This window comes from Musa acuminata, chromosome BXJ3-5, assembly GCF_036884655.1.
Source record: "Musa acuminata AAA Group cultivar baxijiao chromosome BXJ3-5, Cavendish_Baxijiao_AAA, whole genome shotgun sequence".
Lineage (NCBI taxonomy): Eukaryota > Viridiplantae > Streptophyta > Magnoliopsida > Zingiberales > Musaceae > Musa > Musa acuminata.
Genome location: NC_088353.1, coordinates 42,995,860 through 43,014,344, shown reverse-complemented (window position 1 = coordinate 43,014,344; position 18,485 = coordinate 42,995,860). Strand labels below are relative to the sequence as shown.

The 18,485-nt window shown below is 33.3% G+C and overlaps 2 protein-coding genes across 3 annotated transcripts; both read right to left on the bottom strand.

The window, feature by feature from the left end:
- Positions 1-2,006: 2,006 nt before the first annotated feature.
- Positions 2,007-6,355, bottom strand: LOC103986348 (myosin-2-like). The gene is made up of 5 exons (XM_009404334.3): positions 6,057-6,355; positions 5,609-5,861; positions 5,453-5,512; positions 3,228-3,440; positions 2,007-2,657 (listed from the first exon to the last, which is right to left on the bottom strand). The coding sequence occupies exons 2-5, from the start codon at positions 5,714-5,716 to the stop codon at positions 2,241-2,243; spliced, it is 798 nt and encodes a 265-aa protein (XP_009402609.2). The 5' UTR covers positions 5,717-5,861; positions 6,057-6,355; the 3' UTR covers positions 2,007-2,240.
- A 2,765-nt stretch (positions 6,356-9,120) lies between these two features.
- Positions 9,121-18,318, bottom strand: LOC103986349 (ADP-ribosylation factor GTPase-activating protein AGD5-like). Of its 2 annotated transcripts, none has more exons than XM_009404335.3 (11): positions 18,160-18,318; positions 17,470-17,528; positions 14,709-14,799; positions 13,188-13,242; positions 12,955-13,045; positions 12,669-12,876; positions 11,769-11,982; positions 11,364-11,509; positions 10,688-10,945; positions 10,540-10,601; positions 9,121-9,547 (listed from the first exon to the last, which is right to left on the bottom strand). In XM_009404335.3, exons 1-11 carry the CDS (start codon positions 18,208-18,210, stop codon positions 9,388-9,390), a joined length of 1,395 nt encoding a protein of 464 aa, XP_009402610.2. In that variant the 5' UTR covers positions 18,211-18,318; the 3' UTR covers positions 9,121-9,387. The 2 variants fall into 2 exon arrangements, with proteins under 2 accessions (XP_009402610.2, XP_009402611.2); XM_009404336.3 differs by having other exon boundaries at positions 10,540-10,598.
- Positions 18,319-18,485: the final 167 nt, after the last annotated feature.

The following is an 18,485-nucleotide window of genomic DNA, read 5'->3' as shown; positions in this document are numbered from 1 at the left end:
AGTCTATTCAAAAAAATACTGACGTGGAACTTCATCCTATTTTTAATTTCATTTTTATTTTAAATATTACGTTGAATAACAAATAAATTTTAATTTCATTTTTTTTGGGAAGAATCCTAACATGAAAAATTATAAAATTTTTTGGTAATATATTTTAAATATTTCTCATTTTTGGTATTTACAGGGTGTGAACTCTTGAATTTCTAAAAAAATAAAAAAATAAATAATTTTTTAAAATTTATGAGAGGATATACAAGAAAAATCGTGTTTGAATTTACGATCATAATTCATCTCATATGATAAAAAAAATTAATTTATTGTATAAGCGAAAGTTATCAAATTATGTTGAATTTTACGTAGGTGGATTGTCTGATATATATTATTTGGTTATTGATGTTATGAGTTTTTTCTTTTAATTTTTTTTCTCTTCTTTTCCAACAAAAGTGGCATATGATTGCAAGATTCAGTTTATACTTCAATCTCTTGTAGTCCAATAAAAACTAAACAGACAAAAAAAGATTAGAACAATATATTATTGCCTTTTCCATAGAAGATATTAGACTACTTCTGCTCATGAAGAACACATAGTGATCTTGGAATGGGAAATGAACTCAAGCTGCCATATTTTTAGAATTAACACATTAAAATCAACAGATATGAGAAAAGTTGAGAGTGATCTTTTTCTGCTCAAGTATTTTGGTCTTTATCTATTTTAATATAATCCAACATTCTGTTGATGAATATATGTTCTTGATAAATTGATTTTGATAACAGATACAAGTTATACTACTGGCACAGACTCCAGCCACATAAAGCATGAGAATGAGATGTTTCCCACTGCCATAATGGGTGGACATGTTTCATATTGCTTTATTATTTTTGTGGAAACATAGATTCTTGAATGTTGATGTGTCCAAATTCTGTTCTTGGAACCAACTTGGATGGATGTGATTAATTGGAACAGACAAAACATAACATCTGGCTTTCCTTTATTTTTCTTTTGAGAAAAAATCTTGTAGTTGGAAAGAGAGGAGTTTTGTCTCTCCAAGTCCATGTCTCTATCAACCTACATTAATATCCATCTCTGGATTTGATTGTTTGGACCTTTTTTAGATATGGGTATGAAGTGGAACTATGTTTCATCCTTGTCTGGATATTAAAATACTCAAAATGCAATAGAAATATAGTGTTCACAATTTCAGATCCAGTTTCACCTGTGGGTCAAAAAAATGAACTCTGTTTATGAATTAAAGAGTCAATGCAAGACAGTTCTACACAACTGTGTAGAAATCCTAAGCAGATTACAACAAAGAATCCAGCATGATAACTTCTATGATCAGCTCAGCAGTGGATGATTACAAAGTGACTGATGAGTGAGAACTGAGTCAATAAAATTATGACTATGAGTTTATTAGAGACCAAACTGAAAACAAGAAAAGTGCAACAACATATGCAAAGAGAACTGGTGATTCTGAGTGCTTTATTGTAGTGCTTGAGCACCTTTTGCAGTTTTACCAAACAAATTGACCTACCAATCAACACATGCAAACATAGATGGTACAAAGTTTCCTTATTGCAAAGTGGAAATATCTTGTTGGCTGCTTACAAGACATCATATGGCACAATGACAAACAGTGACACTGTTTGATTAACAGTAAAATGAAGGAATTGGATGTGCAGCAAACTAAGCCAATAATGCATTCTAGATCCAAACTTCTAGGTTTTGTTTTGTGTTTTTCCCCATCTCTGGCTGGTACAATCATTCAAACATCAGGGTTCACCTGCCTTGAGTGGCTGGCTGTCCGAGAAACTTGCTTACATATACTTTGGTTCTTATGATCTTGAAGGTATCACAACCTGATTCCAGAATATAATGTTCACTGAAAAATAGTATACTAGCATATAAGAAATGATGAAAAAAACATGCTTGTTTATGCTTCTAATAAAGCCATAGTAAGAGTGAAATAACATTATATTCATCTCAATTTGAAGCATAAACCTACATATAAACCATATGATTATTATGTTATTCTCATGTAACCAAAATGTCAGAAGTACACATGTCCTTGGGAACCCCAAGCAGGAAAAGCCAATGACAGGATACACAAAAGAAAGAGCACACTTCAATCGTAGCAGCAGCATCTCTGTCTTTATAACAATAAATGTGTCGGGTTGGCCATGCAGAGAACCACCATGATCTAGTGAACAATCAAGCAAAGAGCTGGCATCATAGTAAAGTTCTATTTATCATGCTTCTTTCTTTTCTTGCCCCACCATCTTCTACGTGGCTTCTCACCTTCCAATTTCTTAAGTTTCCGAAGTGCTGCTTTTGTATCATGCAGACGGGCCTTGTAGTCCTTCTTCCAAGCAGCATAAGCAACCTTCAACTTATGCAGTTCTTCAATAGGTTTTGCAACAGACCCTGATTGCCCAGATTTCACCTCAGTAGGAACATGTGCATCCTCCGGAAATACCTGTTTCTGCTGCTCAAACTCTTTTGTTAAGTGTTTAGGTGGTGTTCCATCAGGTGTTCGTGCATTGGCAGGGATAGCACCTTTGGAGTCATGACCATGAGTATATGAAGAAGTATCAAAATTTCCAGGCTGCTTATTTGTGCCATTAGTAGCGAGGCTCTTCTCTACTGCAGCTATGTTCATCTGTTTGTGCATTACAAATATGATCAATAAAACATGAATGTTCCATTTGAAATCCAGAATCATGTGCAAACTACAGAAAATCCAAAAGTGCAATCACCGGATAGATAAGATTCAATGAGGTATTACTACTTCAAAATTTTTTCCACTAAATATTCCCACTATAACAGCCTTGTTTAGGGAGTAGAGAGAATGATGTGCATTTAATCACAAAACAGAAGATTGGTCTAATTTCCTAAGCTCGGAGGAAATGATACAGCCTCAACAAACATGACAGTTACCAAAAAAAAGTCACCAAAATTACCAATGAGTTCATAATAAGATTACATTGTGGTACATATTCTAAATAATGATCTTATATTTGCATAATATGTTAACACAATTAGTTGCACGTTGAAAGCATGAAAGTAGGAAGCATATTTTAGATCACTTAGAAAGGAGAAAAGAACTCCTCGGCCTAATGTATAGTAATATTCAATCAGTTGTCACTTCAGCACACAGAAATTCAGTCATCAAGGGTGTCATTGTATCAGAAAAGTCTTTACTTTTTGATAACTGAGTAATTGGTCTCACCGTCAAAGTCTCTATCTGTTTCTTATACATCTCCTCCATGGACTTCATTTTCTCCTCGCACAGTGACCACTTTTTCTCATACTGCTGAATTTGCTGTGACAATGCAACATTCTCCTCCTCTTTTTGTTTCACTTCTGCTTTTATCTCTAAAACCAGCTTCTCAAGCTCTTCCAGACTGGAAGAATGCACCTGATGTTGGTCCTTGTTCAAGGCCTGCGTTCATAATCATGAAACTTGTGCAGCACTAGCATGGTGTTACTTCTTTTAGACAAAAGAGACCTTGTAATATGTTCTGTGTAGCTCACCAAGTTTAATTAGAATGAAATATGTACATGTATGTGTTAACAAAACAAAGATTAAATTGTTTAGCCTTGTGCTCAGAATAGTTGAAAGACAAATTGCATGTGTTTCATAAAGAAATGTTACACCTGTTGACATCTATGGTTATGTGGATCAAAATGCCCTAAATTTACAGGAAAAGAATATCACATAACCAATGAAGCAGCACTGTGTTGACTGAGCATTCAACTCCAAGAATCCATGTCCAGTGCCCATAAGTAGATACTTAACTTAAGAATGACACATGCCAGATACTTTATTGTTTAAGTTAAATAACTAATATCATTTTCATCAAGAACTAAGCACCTTGATAGTTTCTTTTTTTCTTTTGTTCTAAATTTCAAATTCCTTCTCATCTAGAACTCTCTATTGTGGCACAATTTATTTGAATTAAGGTTTTTTGAGTTTGTATACATCATCATCTCATCTCTCCCCCTCTACTTGCTCATTCAAGCGGTCACTCTCTCTAGAGTTTGACACTTCTATAAATGTCTTGAGTTCATGTCCATGAAACACTGCATCATAGCTGTAGAAAATGATAAAAGCTATAGCCGAAACATAAAACAAATTGACATTACTTCCTTTTGTGCTAGAGTTGAATCATTTTTTGTAAGCATATCCACATTAATTTTTACTACTGCATCTGAAATATTAAAGAGCATTTTCAACGAAATTAGTAAATCTAAAACTAATTTGAAGCTTTCATGGAATTGACAAATGTGTTTAGGCCTTACATAGGCTAAACCCTGTTACCTCATTAAAAACATAAATATTCCAAAATGCTTGCCATATCATATTGGGCACATGTTGATATTTGTAATCATAAAGTAATCCTTAAATACATGTCAGACACTTTACTACTGTCCATTTTTTTACATTTTTAAAAGAAGATACACTTCAAATAATTAAAGATTACATCACAGTCCAATACCATTTGCCGTAACCTCTTTGGCCGATAGAAAAAAGGTATACCAGACCAATAAATCGACTTGTCTAACCCAATATCATCTAGTAAAATGATAAAAAAAAAAAAACTATATATGTACCAGTTACATGCTATACATTTCAATACTAAGAATTGGTCGGACCAGTAAATACCATAGGTATGTATCAATTTGACTAGTATTTTGAATCTTGCTGTATGCATACTTATTTAAAAGAACTTTATCTGCAAATATCGAAATTTCTATGACTTCAATTATGTTATATTGTCTCTTTATAGATCATTAGACGATGGTCAATGAACTCAATATTACCATTGTCATTTTTCTAAAATGTGTTTTCAGTGCAATGTCATTATATGATATCTCACCAAATAGATAAGCTAGAGAAAGTTTTGTTGTATACATTTTACGTAACTTGAACATTTTATATCCTACACTAATCATGTCATGATTGTTTCCCATGCTGATATCCATGCTTCGTGAGCACATCCTTGTCATGGTTACTCTAGACTAAAAGGCCAAACATGTTCTAGATTCTCCTATTAGTCATGCATTTAACAATTTTTCATTACATAATTTCCAACCCTTAAAATAGTTAATCAATCTCAGCATTTTCCAAATTATTCTCTAATGAATATGCAAGAGATAATGCACACACACTTGTATTGTTACTACAATTTGCAACAAACTACCAAAAAATAACATAGAAGCATATCGACTCTCTCTGTACTATAATGCAAAAAATAAAAGTACCTTGGTATAGAGCCACGAGGTTCATGTTTACATCCATAGCATCTAAAAATTACAATGTACTTCACTGATCGAGGAGAAGTTTATGCACTTTGGAAATAGAAAACGAATAATGCTCGTGCAAGGTAAAGTTTATTTTTACCAACATTGGTTTTTCAAGCAATAAATCGACGAACATCAACATTACGTTACCTCCCTCTTGACATAATCATTGTGGCCACCCTTCTCATCTACTGGACCTCCCAAGGATGACTGTGAAGCAAAGGAACTTTCAGGCACTTCTTCAATACACACTTTTAACTTTTCAGCATCAGAAAAATCAAGCCTTCTTCCAACCTATTTTTTTACCTTGATTCCATGACCGAATTCCCTCGACTCTGACCTTGCCTTCTCTTTCATCACATCAGAATCCTTTGACGAAAATCCTGCCTCATTGCTCCCCATCTCAAAGTTCATGGACGGGGAGCCTCTCAAAGAAGGAAGACACGGTCTCAATGGGAGTCGGATGGGAAATGCTGGTGGGATGTCCCTCAATTTCTCCTCCCTCGGCTTGATCACATCAAGCTTTCCACTAGCATGCTACGAGGAACATAACGCCAATCTGGAGTAGCAAATCGAAACACAGTATTTCCGTAATCAGAGCACCATTTCCTTCAAATCAACCCCCAAATAACCTCAAAAGAACATATCAAAGCAAGCAACAGCTTATAAATCCCAACGCGTTCTCCACGGAGAACCCCAGTCACTTAAACAAGCGCCATGTTTTCTCAAATCAGAAACATGATTCTGTCCTTACCTCAAGGAACATTCATCAAAATCGAAACTTTGATGAATTGTTTCAGAGAAAAACCACCAAAACCCCACCAAGATCGCAGATTTTCGTCATCCCACCAAGAAATTGCCGGAGCTTAGGGTTCCTGATCCTGCGCACCTCACGTGATTTAGAAAGACCAAAGAAAAAGAACCTAATTTCGGGAAGCAGCACACGACCGCTTCCCCAACAAGAAGCAACGATGGAATATGGAGATCGTCCCTCAAATAGAACAGAGACGGACTCCATCATCCGGTCCTCCCTTCTGGTGCGACTCGAGGAATGAGGCGGCAACCTCGGGGCCAAACTAATAACTGATGGTCTATTTAAAGCGATAAAATAATAGGAATAAAAAATAATATTAATTCAAATATTCTTCCAATGAGACTAAGAGGTTTAAAAATATTATAGACGTACTTGTTACATTCAAATAAAATCGTTTTACCTCGTTCATTTGTCTATTCATTCGCATCTAAAAAAGAGTAGGTAAAATATTATGAGAAATCGTATTTGATGTATGATATGCTAGAATATATCTATTGGTAGCTCCGTACTATACTATACTAGGATAGATCTATAGTTCTAATATGGAACACTTAGCGTAGTCATAAATATTATATGATAACAATCATATTAATATTATTAATTTAATATAAAAATAAAAAATAAAAATAATTATTTTTAAATAATTTTTTTAGATAAATAAATAAATAAATTAATTAATTATAAAGACATGCAACATAGATATCTTAATAGTCGTCAATTAATCAAAACCCTAATTGAAATAATCTAATTGACTAGAACGAAACGTAATTCAATTAGAATCTAACAAAATTAATCTCAAATCCTTATAAAACCAATCTAGAATCAGTCAACTTGATATAAAACCACCCTAAATCAGTTTGAACTGATCAAACATACATGATTCAGTTAATTAACGAACTCAAACCGATAAAGAGAGGGAATTAGACTGTCACATAGTGGTAGCTCATACCGAACTGACCCACTTGAGTCTTAGACGAGTCACGTGCATTACACATACATATCTTAGGTTATAGATTGGGTTGAGATATAACAAGCTGGATAGAGGGACGATGATGTGTCTAGTGCTAATCGCAATAGTGATACAACAAGTTAGGCTGAGCCTCACTCACGAGTTTAACCACATGAAAAGAGATATTAATCAATATAGTTGCACTTGAAATACTAAATCAAAACATAAATATAAATCAACTTGAAAAATATTTAGATGTGGTTTTTTTTTATATGTTTATTTTTAACATAAACTTTATAAGAAATTGAGGAAACTCATCCAATAAATTTTATTTTAGATTGCCCACAACAAACATATCAAATTCTATATCCAATAAATCGTTAAAAATTTTAAATTTTAAATGTTAGTTATTGTTGATTTAAAATATAAGTTTAGGCTACATATGCAACTCAATAAATAAAAATAATTGAAAGGATGAATATTTATCCAACTATTCAATATATACTCTTTTATAATTTAAACAACTTAGAATTAACATTATATTTAATCCTTGTTAGATCTTATCATTTCATTAGACAAATGGTATATAATAATTGATTTGACACTTATTAAATCAAAACTTCATTCAAACTAGTTACACGTATAATCAAAATATCAATGATCAAATTTATTCAATTACAAAAGTACATATATTATTAATACCAAGAAATAATTTCATTTATACAAAACATCATTACACATGTCAAATCTTATCTCCATTTCAATAATAATATTTGACATAAAAAATCATAAGGGTAATTACTTTTCAATTTATATATTAATGAAAGACTCTACAAAATTTTGGTACTTAAAATTTATTTAAAATATTATATTTGAGAGAATAATAGACTGAGTTGGGTTGTGTTAGCTATATAAGTTGGGTTATACTTGACTACATAGATTAGGTTATATCTGACTACATGGGGTGGGTTGAGCTTGACCACATGACTTAAGTTACGTTTAGCCATACGAGTTATGCTGTATTTGATTATATGGGTTGAGTCATACATGATCATATTAGTTGGATTATACCTAGTAATATATGTTGGGTCATACCTAATCATATGAGTTATATCATGCCTAACTATAAGGGTTGGATCATATCCAACCACATGGGTTGACTTTGTTTGATCGTAGGTTAAGTTGTACCTAGCCACATAACTACTTTGATCCATCACTTAACTTAGGTCAGATACCAATTTGACCTCTATTATCATATGAGCTTGGTCATGGGTAATCTCATGGGTTGGTGTGATCAATATTCTTAAAAGTAATTTAAAATATTATATAATAATAATTAATCTCAAATCTATTTTTTTTTATAAAATAACTAATTTAAATTTATGATTTTAATTTTAAAATTAATTAAATCATATAAATTCACACATAAATTCTTTAAATATAAATATATCTAATTAAATGAATTAGAACTATTATTAAATTAACTAATAATTCTAATATCACGATTCAATAATTATTATTTATTAATCATAAAATTTTAAAATTAAAATATTATTATATATCATATAAATTATAATAATTTTAATATTAAAGATTTTAAAATATAAATAAAAATTGATTATAAAAAATTAAAAATTATTTTCTCGACCCTATCACTATCAGACTCCATGAGGAATAAGAGAGAGAGAGCCCATTATTTAAGAGAAAATAAGCTCTCGTTAAGTAATAATTTAATTTTAATTTTAATTTTAATTTACTTTTACACATAAATATATAATTATAATATTTATTTCTTATGATTCACACACAAAAAACTCACACCACTAATTAGAAAATAAATTAATGAATAATTTAATTGATTGACAAAATTTTTAATCTATCCACATAATTAATAAAATCAATTTCAGTCTTCTTTTAACTATACTACACAAACAATAAATTTAATAATTTAAATAAAAATATATTATTTATGATAATTAATTTTTCCAATCAAAGTCGACGGGGGAGCATCAACCCAGCAAGCATCCATGTACACTCCAATTGCAACAAAAGCACTAAAAAATAAGCATTTTCACTCTTATCGATAAATTTTATGACTGCAAATTCGCAATACATCACTGAACCTCAGCAAGTTGTAACCTTTTTTGCTACTTAACATCTTTACACATGAAAATGAAACCATCAAAAGACTACCAAACTGGTTTAAAAATGAAATTAATTAAAGAACTCAGCTGTGTATAATTTGATTTTTTTTTGTTCAAATAATAAAGAAAATGATTGGAAGAAGACAACCAAAAGAAACTGAGATCAGCACTCTGTTGCTCAATGTTTGGAGAACATGCCTTGGGTCAATGATGAGAAATCATAATCACTAAGTGAACGGTTATTATAAGTAGATGTGGGCAAAGACGCATGAGGCTTGTTTACTCCATCAGCAGTAGTTTCTCCATTTACAGAGGCAGAGGTCCCTGGTGCTCGTCGTCTGCAAGATGAAAATTTAAGGCTCGTCAAAGTAATGTAGAACATGAAAAAGAACGCAAGCAATCAAGAGAGAGGGAGACTGGGAAGTGTTGCACATTAATCTCCAGTCTCCACAGATTGCTAATTCTTCTGGTTATTTTAAATGAAAATATAAGTATTCCATTAGTTGAGGCAACTCATTTACAAGATTGTATCACGAGAGCAACTTTTACCCTGCAACCCATTTAATTCTTCCAAATGTATCATAAAGTTTCCTAATAAGTTATTTTTTCGGTTAAAAGAAAATTTTACTGTCAAGACACTCACAAACAAATCTGTGTTAACAAGTTGACACTAGGGAACCCCCTCCCAGTATGATTACTCCCCTTATACTCATCTATGATCAGTAATAATTTCTATGAATATCTATCACTATCAACATATCCATGTATTACCTCATTTTCCATCTCATTTATTCTCGACAATGCTGCCAAAGGTCAATAAGCATCAACGAAAAAGAGGGTAGTAAAAAGTTCGGCTTCACAATCTCTTCGCTTTATTTTGATAGCCCTCACAAATATCAAGGTCATTTCTACCCCTTTCAAGGAGTTGATCAATGGTATCCTTGCATGCTCCTAACACCATTTAACTGAAGATTGGCTAACATTCTCTCATTAGCAAACTTATGGTTTTACTTCTGTAAATATTCAAAGTACTAATCCACCTTAAATGATTTTTCCTTATCCTCAATTGTTATTAGTGTGTCGCCATTCATTATCCCATTTTTATTGGTAATACTGATGATCCATCTCACGTCCTCTCTGCTTCATCAACTTTTTGATATGTCAGCAGATCAACAAGATGCACAAGGATCTGCAATCAATGCCGACTAGTTGGCATACATATTGTTATTGAAACTGTAAGGACTCAAGTATCAGACCTCTTGAGGTTACACTTCAACATCATAACATGAGTAGAATCGAAATTTAATAGAAGGCTTGTGACATTACGTACCTAGATGCAGTAACAGGACCATAGCTCCCAGAAGGATGGGGGCAATTCATGTTTCTCATCTGCTATAAGAAAAAAGAAAGAGAAATAAGTCAGATTTCAATGCCTTGGGAAAATACCAGTCCCTTTTAAGTCTGTTAAAGTTCATCACCTGACTTGAATTATTGGAATACAGCTGTCTAGCTAGTGGCACATTTCCTGGAACCTGATAACTGAAGTTTGCCCAACTTTGTGCCGAGATGTTTCCTGTTATTGTGCTTGAGTCACTAACACTTCGTTGGTGAATTCCTCTGGTAGAAAATGCTGGATGTGCATCCCCAGATTTATCAGCAGCCATGGGAAAACCATTTTTCTGGGGAAGGAATGGTTGCTGTTGTTGATGAAGTGCAACTGGAGATATCATACTGGACTGTGAACCATCATGTATAAGCCATTTTCAGAATAAAATTGCAGATCAAATAACAATGATACAGAATGATATTTGCCACAAATGAACAGTCTAGGAAGGTAAAAATGAATAGATTCTCAAAAAATCCTTATGAAGATTTCACAATATAATTAATATATAATTTTATAGTATATACTAAGTGAAGATATAAAAGTTCATAAAAAAATATTGATTTATAACGATAAACAGAAGCATGAAAAGTTAAATATAGAACTTGGGTATAGGACTATATAAAACTCAAAAAATAAAGACAACTTTAAAACCTTGGAAATCTATAATAATTGATTTGATACTTATTAAATCAAAACTATTATACTGAATATAAGTTTTTGCTAAAGAACAGGATTTTATCAAAGAGGCACAGGATATCAGTTTTTACATATCTCTGGAGTTTTTTTTGAGTTGAAGGCTGCAACAAAGATGTTGAACCATTAAATAACTCCTTGAACCCCACTGTAGTTTCAGTCTTACTTTTGACAAATTTTGCAGTGTCATTCATCTCTGAAGCGGTGGTTAATTCTGCAGCTGGAAGTAAAGAACACTGAAGTCAGATCAGGAAACCTATGATCAGCAAATGTGTTTTACCTCTAACTTATGAGTACAAAATTAGCGTTAAAGATGCATGTTGAGATAAAGTAGAAAAGAAGAGCATGAGCAGTAATTAATTTTTTTAAAGTAAACATAATAATTGGGACTTAATTATGCAATAATTATGAATGAATGAGAAAAAGGAAGATATAAGTTCCTTTCCAATTTTTTAAAGCAACAGTTCAGTATGACTTACACTCAAATTTTACCCATGCATTATCATCAACAAAAGATGAATCTGACCCATTTTCACTTGGACTATCCACAGAAAGCATGTTCAACAGATCAACAGTGTGGGCAACTTTTGAAGGCATGGTTGTTGTGGCATTAACTATTGCAGGCGGTAGCTCTGGAGAGTTTGGAGAACCTACCAGGGTTCTCCCTGTTGCTACTACTGATTCAGATGATACCTGGACATGAGAAACTTTCTTACTCTTACCTCATTAAACCAATAAACTGATCCCGAAAGGGGTGAAAAGGAACTAAGGTGCAGCAATTGTAGTTCACAAAAAAAAAGATTAATGAATAGAATAGAATAAAAGACACAGAATATTTGTTTAAAATAAATTTAATTAAGCATTCAAGTTTAGAAGTGTAAACGAGGAAATCTTGCAAATCTGACATACCAATCATCGATTGGTTGTAATGTAACATTTTTTTGTATGATAATCAAATATGAGACTCGAAAAACAGATGAAGCTTCCTAAGCCATTTGTAAATTAATCACAACACTATACATTTCAAAAACTGGTAATCTCAATTAAGAAAATCTTACCTACTGCACTAAGGGTACCAACCACACTTAAGAAGCCAATGTCATCTAATGTTTATCACCTACTAATATTTAATTAGATGCCAATGATATATGTTCACTTCAGAAATGAGGAAAAAAAGTAGACCCTGATTATGCTCATATGGTTTCATAGGATCAAAGTTACAAAACACAGCCAATTCAAGAACAATATGACATTCATGCAAAACACACTTGATGTTTCATTCAGACTTCAGTATCCAAACAATGAATTGAAAAATTGACAATAGAAACCTATGATAAAATCCAGCTTTGAGACCCAAATAAAAAGAAGGTTATAGTTACCAGGGAGGGTATTTTGGGAAGCACATTATTATCTTTCCTTGTTCTTTGCAGTGTATTATCCTGTTTGTCCAAGGACTTCACAATAATATTATTCTCCTCTCCATCTGTATCACTGGATTTTTGCTTATTCTTGGAAGCCATTTCTTCTTTGGCCATTAAAGATAGTTTGAACCCTTTATTCCGAGGCACCCATCTTTTTTCTTTATATCTGAAAAGTGAAGTAGTTTTGTCTACAATTAACAAACATGGAGAATGCAGAAAATATTATAATTGAGGAAATCAATACTTCGCATGGATAAAACTCTCAATCCCAACTCTGCCATAATTTGCGAGCAGTTCTGCTTCCCAGTAGCTATTTGCCCTTTCATTTCCCATCGCTTTACAACAAGATCCCAACACAAAAAAGAACTTAAATCATTTTCATACAATAGTTAAAAAGAACTTAAATCTTTGGCAGAAATGATGATGAAAAAAATATAAATGAATGTAGAAAGGAAAAAAGTATGGCAAGATTCTCACTTTGGATGAAAGCAACCTGCTCTGGAAGCCATGTGTCTAATGTTGCAGACCTTACCTGTATTAGAGAATAGCTATCAATAACATGCACAGACTCTGTATCCTCACATCCTCAATCATGTTATTATTGCTAGACTAAGAGTAGTGAATAGTAAAATAGAACATACCCAGTGCACAAGGGTCAATGTAAAAGATTGTGATAGTGAAGGATGTCATCAAATCTTATTCAAACTTGTGAATGCTCAATGTAAAAGATTTGAGAGATCAACAACAGAATTGAAAATTCATGTATTCATCAATTTATGCTTAACATTCAAAAATCAGATCAAGTTGGATAGACAGGTCACCTTAATTTAAACTTCTAATCCATTCATACACCCCAACCCACAAGCAAAAAATCTTTATGCATAATATAATATCAAATTACCACTTTACTTTTTTCTCATACTTGTTAATGTTAATGTAAGAACAGAATAATTATCCAAGAGAGGGATGAAGACTACGTCCACACACACACATATACATATATAAAGACAATAACTTAAACGAAAAAAATAAAGAAATGAGCAAACATGACAGACAATTAACTACACTATTAACCACGAAATCCAAAATGTGGGCAACTAAAAGTATTAGAAGACCACCATTTACGAAAAAGAAATTAGTCACATTTTTTACAGAAAGACTTTACTCAGGACCACAACAAGAAATTCTAAAGTGTCAATTAGTTGATCAATTGAATCTGGCAATCCAACCAAGAAGAAATTGACAACACTGACATCTAATTCACCATATACTATGCAATTAAACGAAGGCCAGCCAGAATATAAATTAACTTACATTGTGAGTTAAAAACCCCTATCAGGTAAAAAGATGTCTTATTGCCGAGAATACTGATGCAAGAGGCAGAAATATGTGACATCCTTTTTTTTTTTGCCAAAGCAATTGCTGCAATAGTCGACAGAGCAATATGCTACAAGCCTACAACTATGATAAAGTTTAGGAAGTAATTCATGACTGTTGAAATACGAATACGCATTAAATGATTTGTTCAGAATGACATGATAAACAGAAAAAAGAAATTGCATGTTCCTAGCTGCGTCATCAACAACAATGTTTTGCAGGTTACATCCGTAAATAAAAAACTCTTTCTTGGAATTTCTTTTCTACTTCAGAACAAGCAAATATAAATATAAAAAATGCATTAGTGGCACTATAAATCAAGGTATGTAATATCGTATCGTACCGGTATTTCGAGGTTGGCTCGGTATGGTACGATACCGGTGTACCGAGCGGTACACCAGGACATACCTAGCGGTACACCCTGGTGTACCGAATAATTTTATATATTTTTCATACTATAGCACTGCTACAGTATAACACTGTAGCACTGTAGCCCTACTACAATGTAATACTGTAGCACTGTAGTGGTACCGGACGGTCTGCGTACCAGTATGCCGTCGGACTGATACATACCGCCCGTACCATTCGGTACTGCATACCATGCTATAAATAAAATCTGACCTTTGATATATGTACCCCCAAGCTTCTATGGATTCCAGAACATTGCATGCATATAAAAATTCCCAGATTCACGCTTGCCCACCGTGGACCTCTGCAAAATAATGAATAAACATTAGATTCAATGAAAAATCTAAACACAAAGGACTGAAAATTAAAGTTTTCTTGTACCATAAGAAAATGAGGCATTCCTAACAATGCACACAGTGGTATGATACTGCATGCTGACATACGAAAAGGAAACTAGGACCAATGAATAAAGCAACATGTTCTAGTATTGTACTTTTACAGTCAGAAAGCAATTTTCTTTTGAAAAAAACCTTATAAGTTGTATCTAGTACATACTCGAAAGCTTTAAATGTAAATAATTCTGAATCTGACAAAGATCAAGTATACAAATTATTTATACTCTACATGAAATGCTCCCTTGCAAGTTGAAATTAACAGGGGCATTATTTTATCCTAAAAACACAGAGATAATGATATTATGTAGCCAAAATTTGACTACTGTGAAGTAAAATGATGCATACCTTAGATTCAAATTCACGATGTTATTTTTCCAATAATCTAAAGAATCACAAATGTAAAAGGTAAGAATTCAAATGAATTTCCTTCTAGTTACATATCAAAAGAAGATTATAGTTTGGTAAAGACACCATGAGTGGCAACGGCATATAATGAAGACATGCACATGCAACATATGTAAATCTGAGATTCTATATAGATTTTTTTTTCCCCAACTATCCTTACAAGTTCAGCAGTCTATATTCTTTCAAGATAATTATGCCAATTTAAATTAACAAGTCCAGCATTATGCTGATATATTTTAGGTAAATTAGGATTCAACATCCCTATACTGGAAACTGGAAAGACTATCTAAAAGAGACAATTTCCATCTAGTTCAATGCAAATTAAGCTGCTGCCTTATTTTCTTTCTAGCAACTAAACAATGTTCAATCAAAAAGCCTGAGAACAGAGAGAAATTATCCTGTGTTGCATAATAGTTGTCTCCACATTTTTGCCATTGCAGCATTACCACACAGGATAGTTGAATCCATCAAACAAGAGTTGAAAAAATAAGTTGACTTTCAGCTATAGACATGAAAATTTCTTGTAAATTTAGGTTGTTAATTGTCTCTTATTGAAAGAGCAACATGTTTTAGGATATGTATTACATCAGTTTCTTGCAGCTCAAAACCTGCATGCTCTTAATCAGAACCTGAGCTTGCAATGATGTAACTTTGATCTTCCAGGAAAGTTGATGGACAACCATATTCATCATCCATGAGAAATGCATATACCAAAAGTATAAGGGAAGCAAAGTACCATGTCATGATAATAACCACTCTGCTTATGGTATAATACCATTATATTTGATCCTTCCTAGACCCCAATTAGCAAGAGCCTCATGAGTTTGGTCTTGCCATTTTATATAATTTAATCATATCATAGAGTGAAGAAAGCTTGTACTACAACTTGAATCGAGACAAAAGTGTTGGAGCAGCAATACTAAATGTGTAAAAACAGGTTAAATGTGTAAAAATTAAAGTGAAAATTTAAAAAAATAACCCAGCGGTATGCAAGCACTGTCCTAAGCGTATTCCTCAACCTTGTACAAGTGTCGTCGATGAGTTGCCTAAGATACAATCAGGATGATTCTTCTACGAGCATGATCGTGAAGAATCTGAAGACGTTCCGCACTAGTAATGAAAAACAAACAGAGGAACTGAGGAAAATGAGTGAAAATGAGAAAATTTCTCTTTTTTCTTTCTTCCTCTCTTTCTCCATTTTTTTTTTCAGAATTTAGGCAGAATTTTAATGTGTTTTTTGATGCACAATGTTGGCTAGGAAGTGGTTTATTTATAGCCAATCCCAACCAATAAGTACCATGTGGCACTATGCAGACACAATGTGATTTATTTATTTATTTATTTATTTATTTTCATGTGGCACACACTCGCACGGCACATGGGTGGACATGCGTGAACGCCACGCTCGTGCATGGCACCCAGCTATGCGTAAGCCCACTTGTGGCATGTAAGTGGTACTTGTGCAGCAGCCATTACTATAGTAAGGGTAAATGGATAATTTTATAATTATTTAATATGTTTATAAAATAAATTAAATATATGACAATCTTAAGGCTACACATAAATTTAAGTCATCAAACCCAAATATATATGAATGAATTTAGGCCAATCCTATTTTTTAATATTTTTAATAAAATTTCTGAAGCGAGAGTAAAAGAGTTGAGGGAGAAGTCCCTCAACTGTCGATGTAGGATTAAAGTCTTTAAATATAGTGAAGGAGAATTTGGATTTTTTTTGCCTTCAAGTTCCAACATAAGTTAGTACTGTTGTCCAATGAAAAATTGTTAAGATAACACCTTTGCAAAATCTTTGGATAATGTTGGGTTTTAAACTTGTTAATTCTCTCGATTGAAGACCGAAGACAAAAAGCATGAGACTCCTTAATTCATAGAAATTAGAAAGCAAAATCAACAAAGGTACTGGATATAAAAAAACAGATAGTTTTAAGCAACCCTAGCATCACATACCAAACGGAAAAAACCCATGAACCGTTTGTAGGTCCCTTACAAGCATAAATATTACTAGTGTCAACCGAATTAACTGCTTCAAGCAATAATAGTCTTTTGTTATAAGATTAAGACTTCTCGGATGGTTACATAAAAAATAATATTGCACAAATTGATTGGATCAATCTAGCTAACTCCAAAAACAACAATTTTAGCTTAAATTCTTACTTGGACTTGCAATCAGCACATTCCTTGTTCTCTGGCAATTTGAGAAGCCCCTCCAATATCTGCAAATAAGAAGATCAGAGAATATGTAACAAAAGTAGAAACAACCTTAATGTATATACAAATGTCACAGTTTTCTATATCGAAGCCAAATGATGAACCAAGGTGGAAACAGAAACCAACAGCTGAACTTACTTGAGGTTGAGTCATGAGTGTTCAATTTATAAAAGGAACTGGCAGGGTATTAGTCTAACCTAAAATCTTCAGTTTCTAATGTTTGTCTCTACAATTCAAGTTCAGAATTAATTGCAACTCAACTGACGGCCAACAATGTACGGTTAAAAAAAGAAAAAAAAAAAGAAAAGGAAACCATTTTACATAAAGTCAGCATGCAATAGACGAATGTACACAAGGCCTCTAAGATGGCAGTGGCCAAGAAAATAGAAATATGGGGATGTTTCCCATATCCTGCCGAACCGTCTATCCCAATGTCATTGGATGAAAACTCACACCATTCAAAATGGCTCCTTGAGGCCGATCGAAATATTTGCCGCTAGTACTAAATGCCGAAACGGGCACCGGTTATACTTATGATTCACCGAGCAACAAACGGGCACCGGAAATCTCTGATAGCTCGGTCGAATGGCAAAGGTTAACTACAAAGAAGTTAAGGAATCGAAGAGGATGACAAACCTTTCCGTGTTTTTCATCGAGTTCCTTGGAGACGGAGGCCTTCCCGTTCATCCTGTCGCTCCCCCGTTTCCCTCCCGGAACTCTCCAAGGTTCCAAACGAGGAAGAAGGGGGAGAGAGAAAGAGAGAGATGGCGGGATCACTAAGCAAGAAGAAGCGATGAATCTCCTCTTTGCTGTCGATTTATAGCGAAAGGTATTCTTTTGCAGGGGGCGAACCAACGTGCTCTACTCGATGGTGTTTGGAGGTGGTATTTGATTCCTAAACGGCTTCCCTAACCCAACCATTACGTCCCCGCTTCATTTACCTTCCTCGCGGTTGAGGTTGC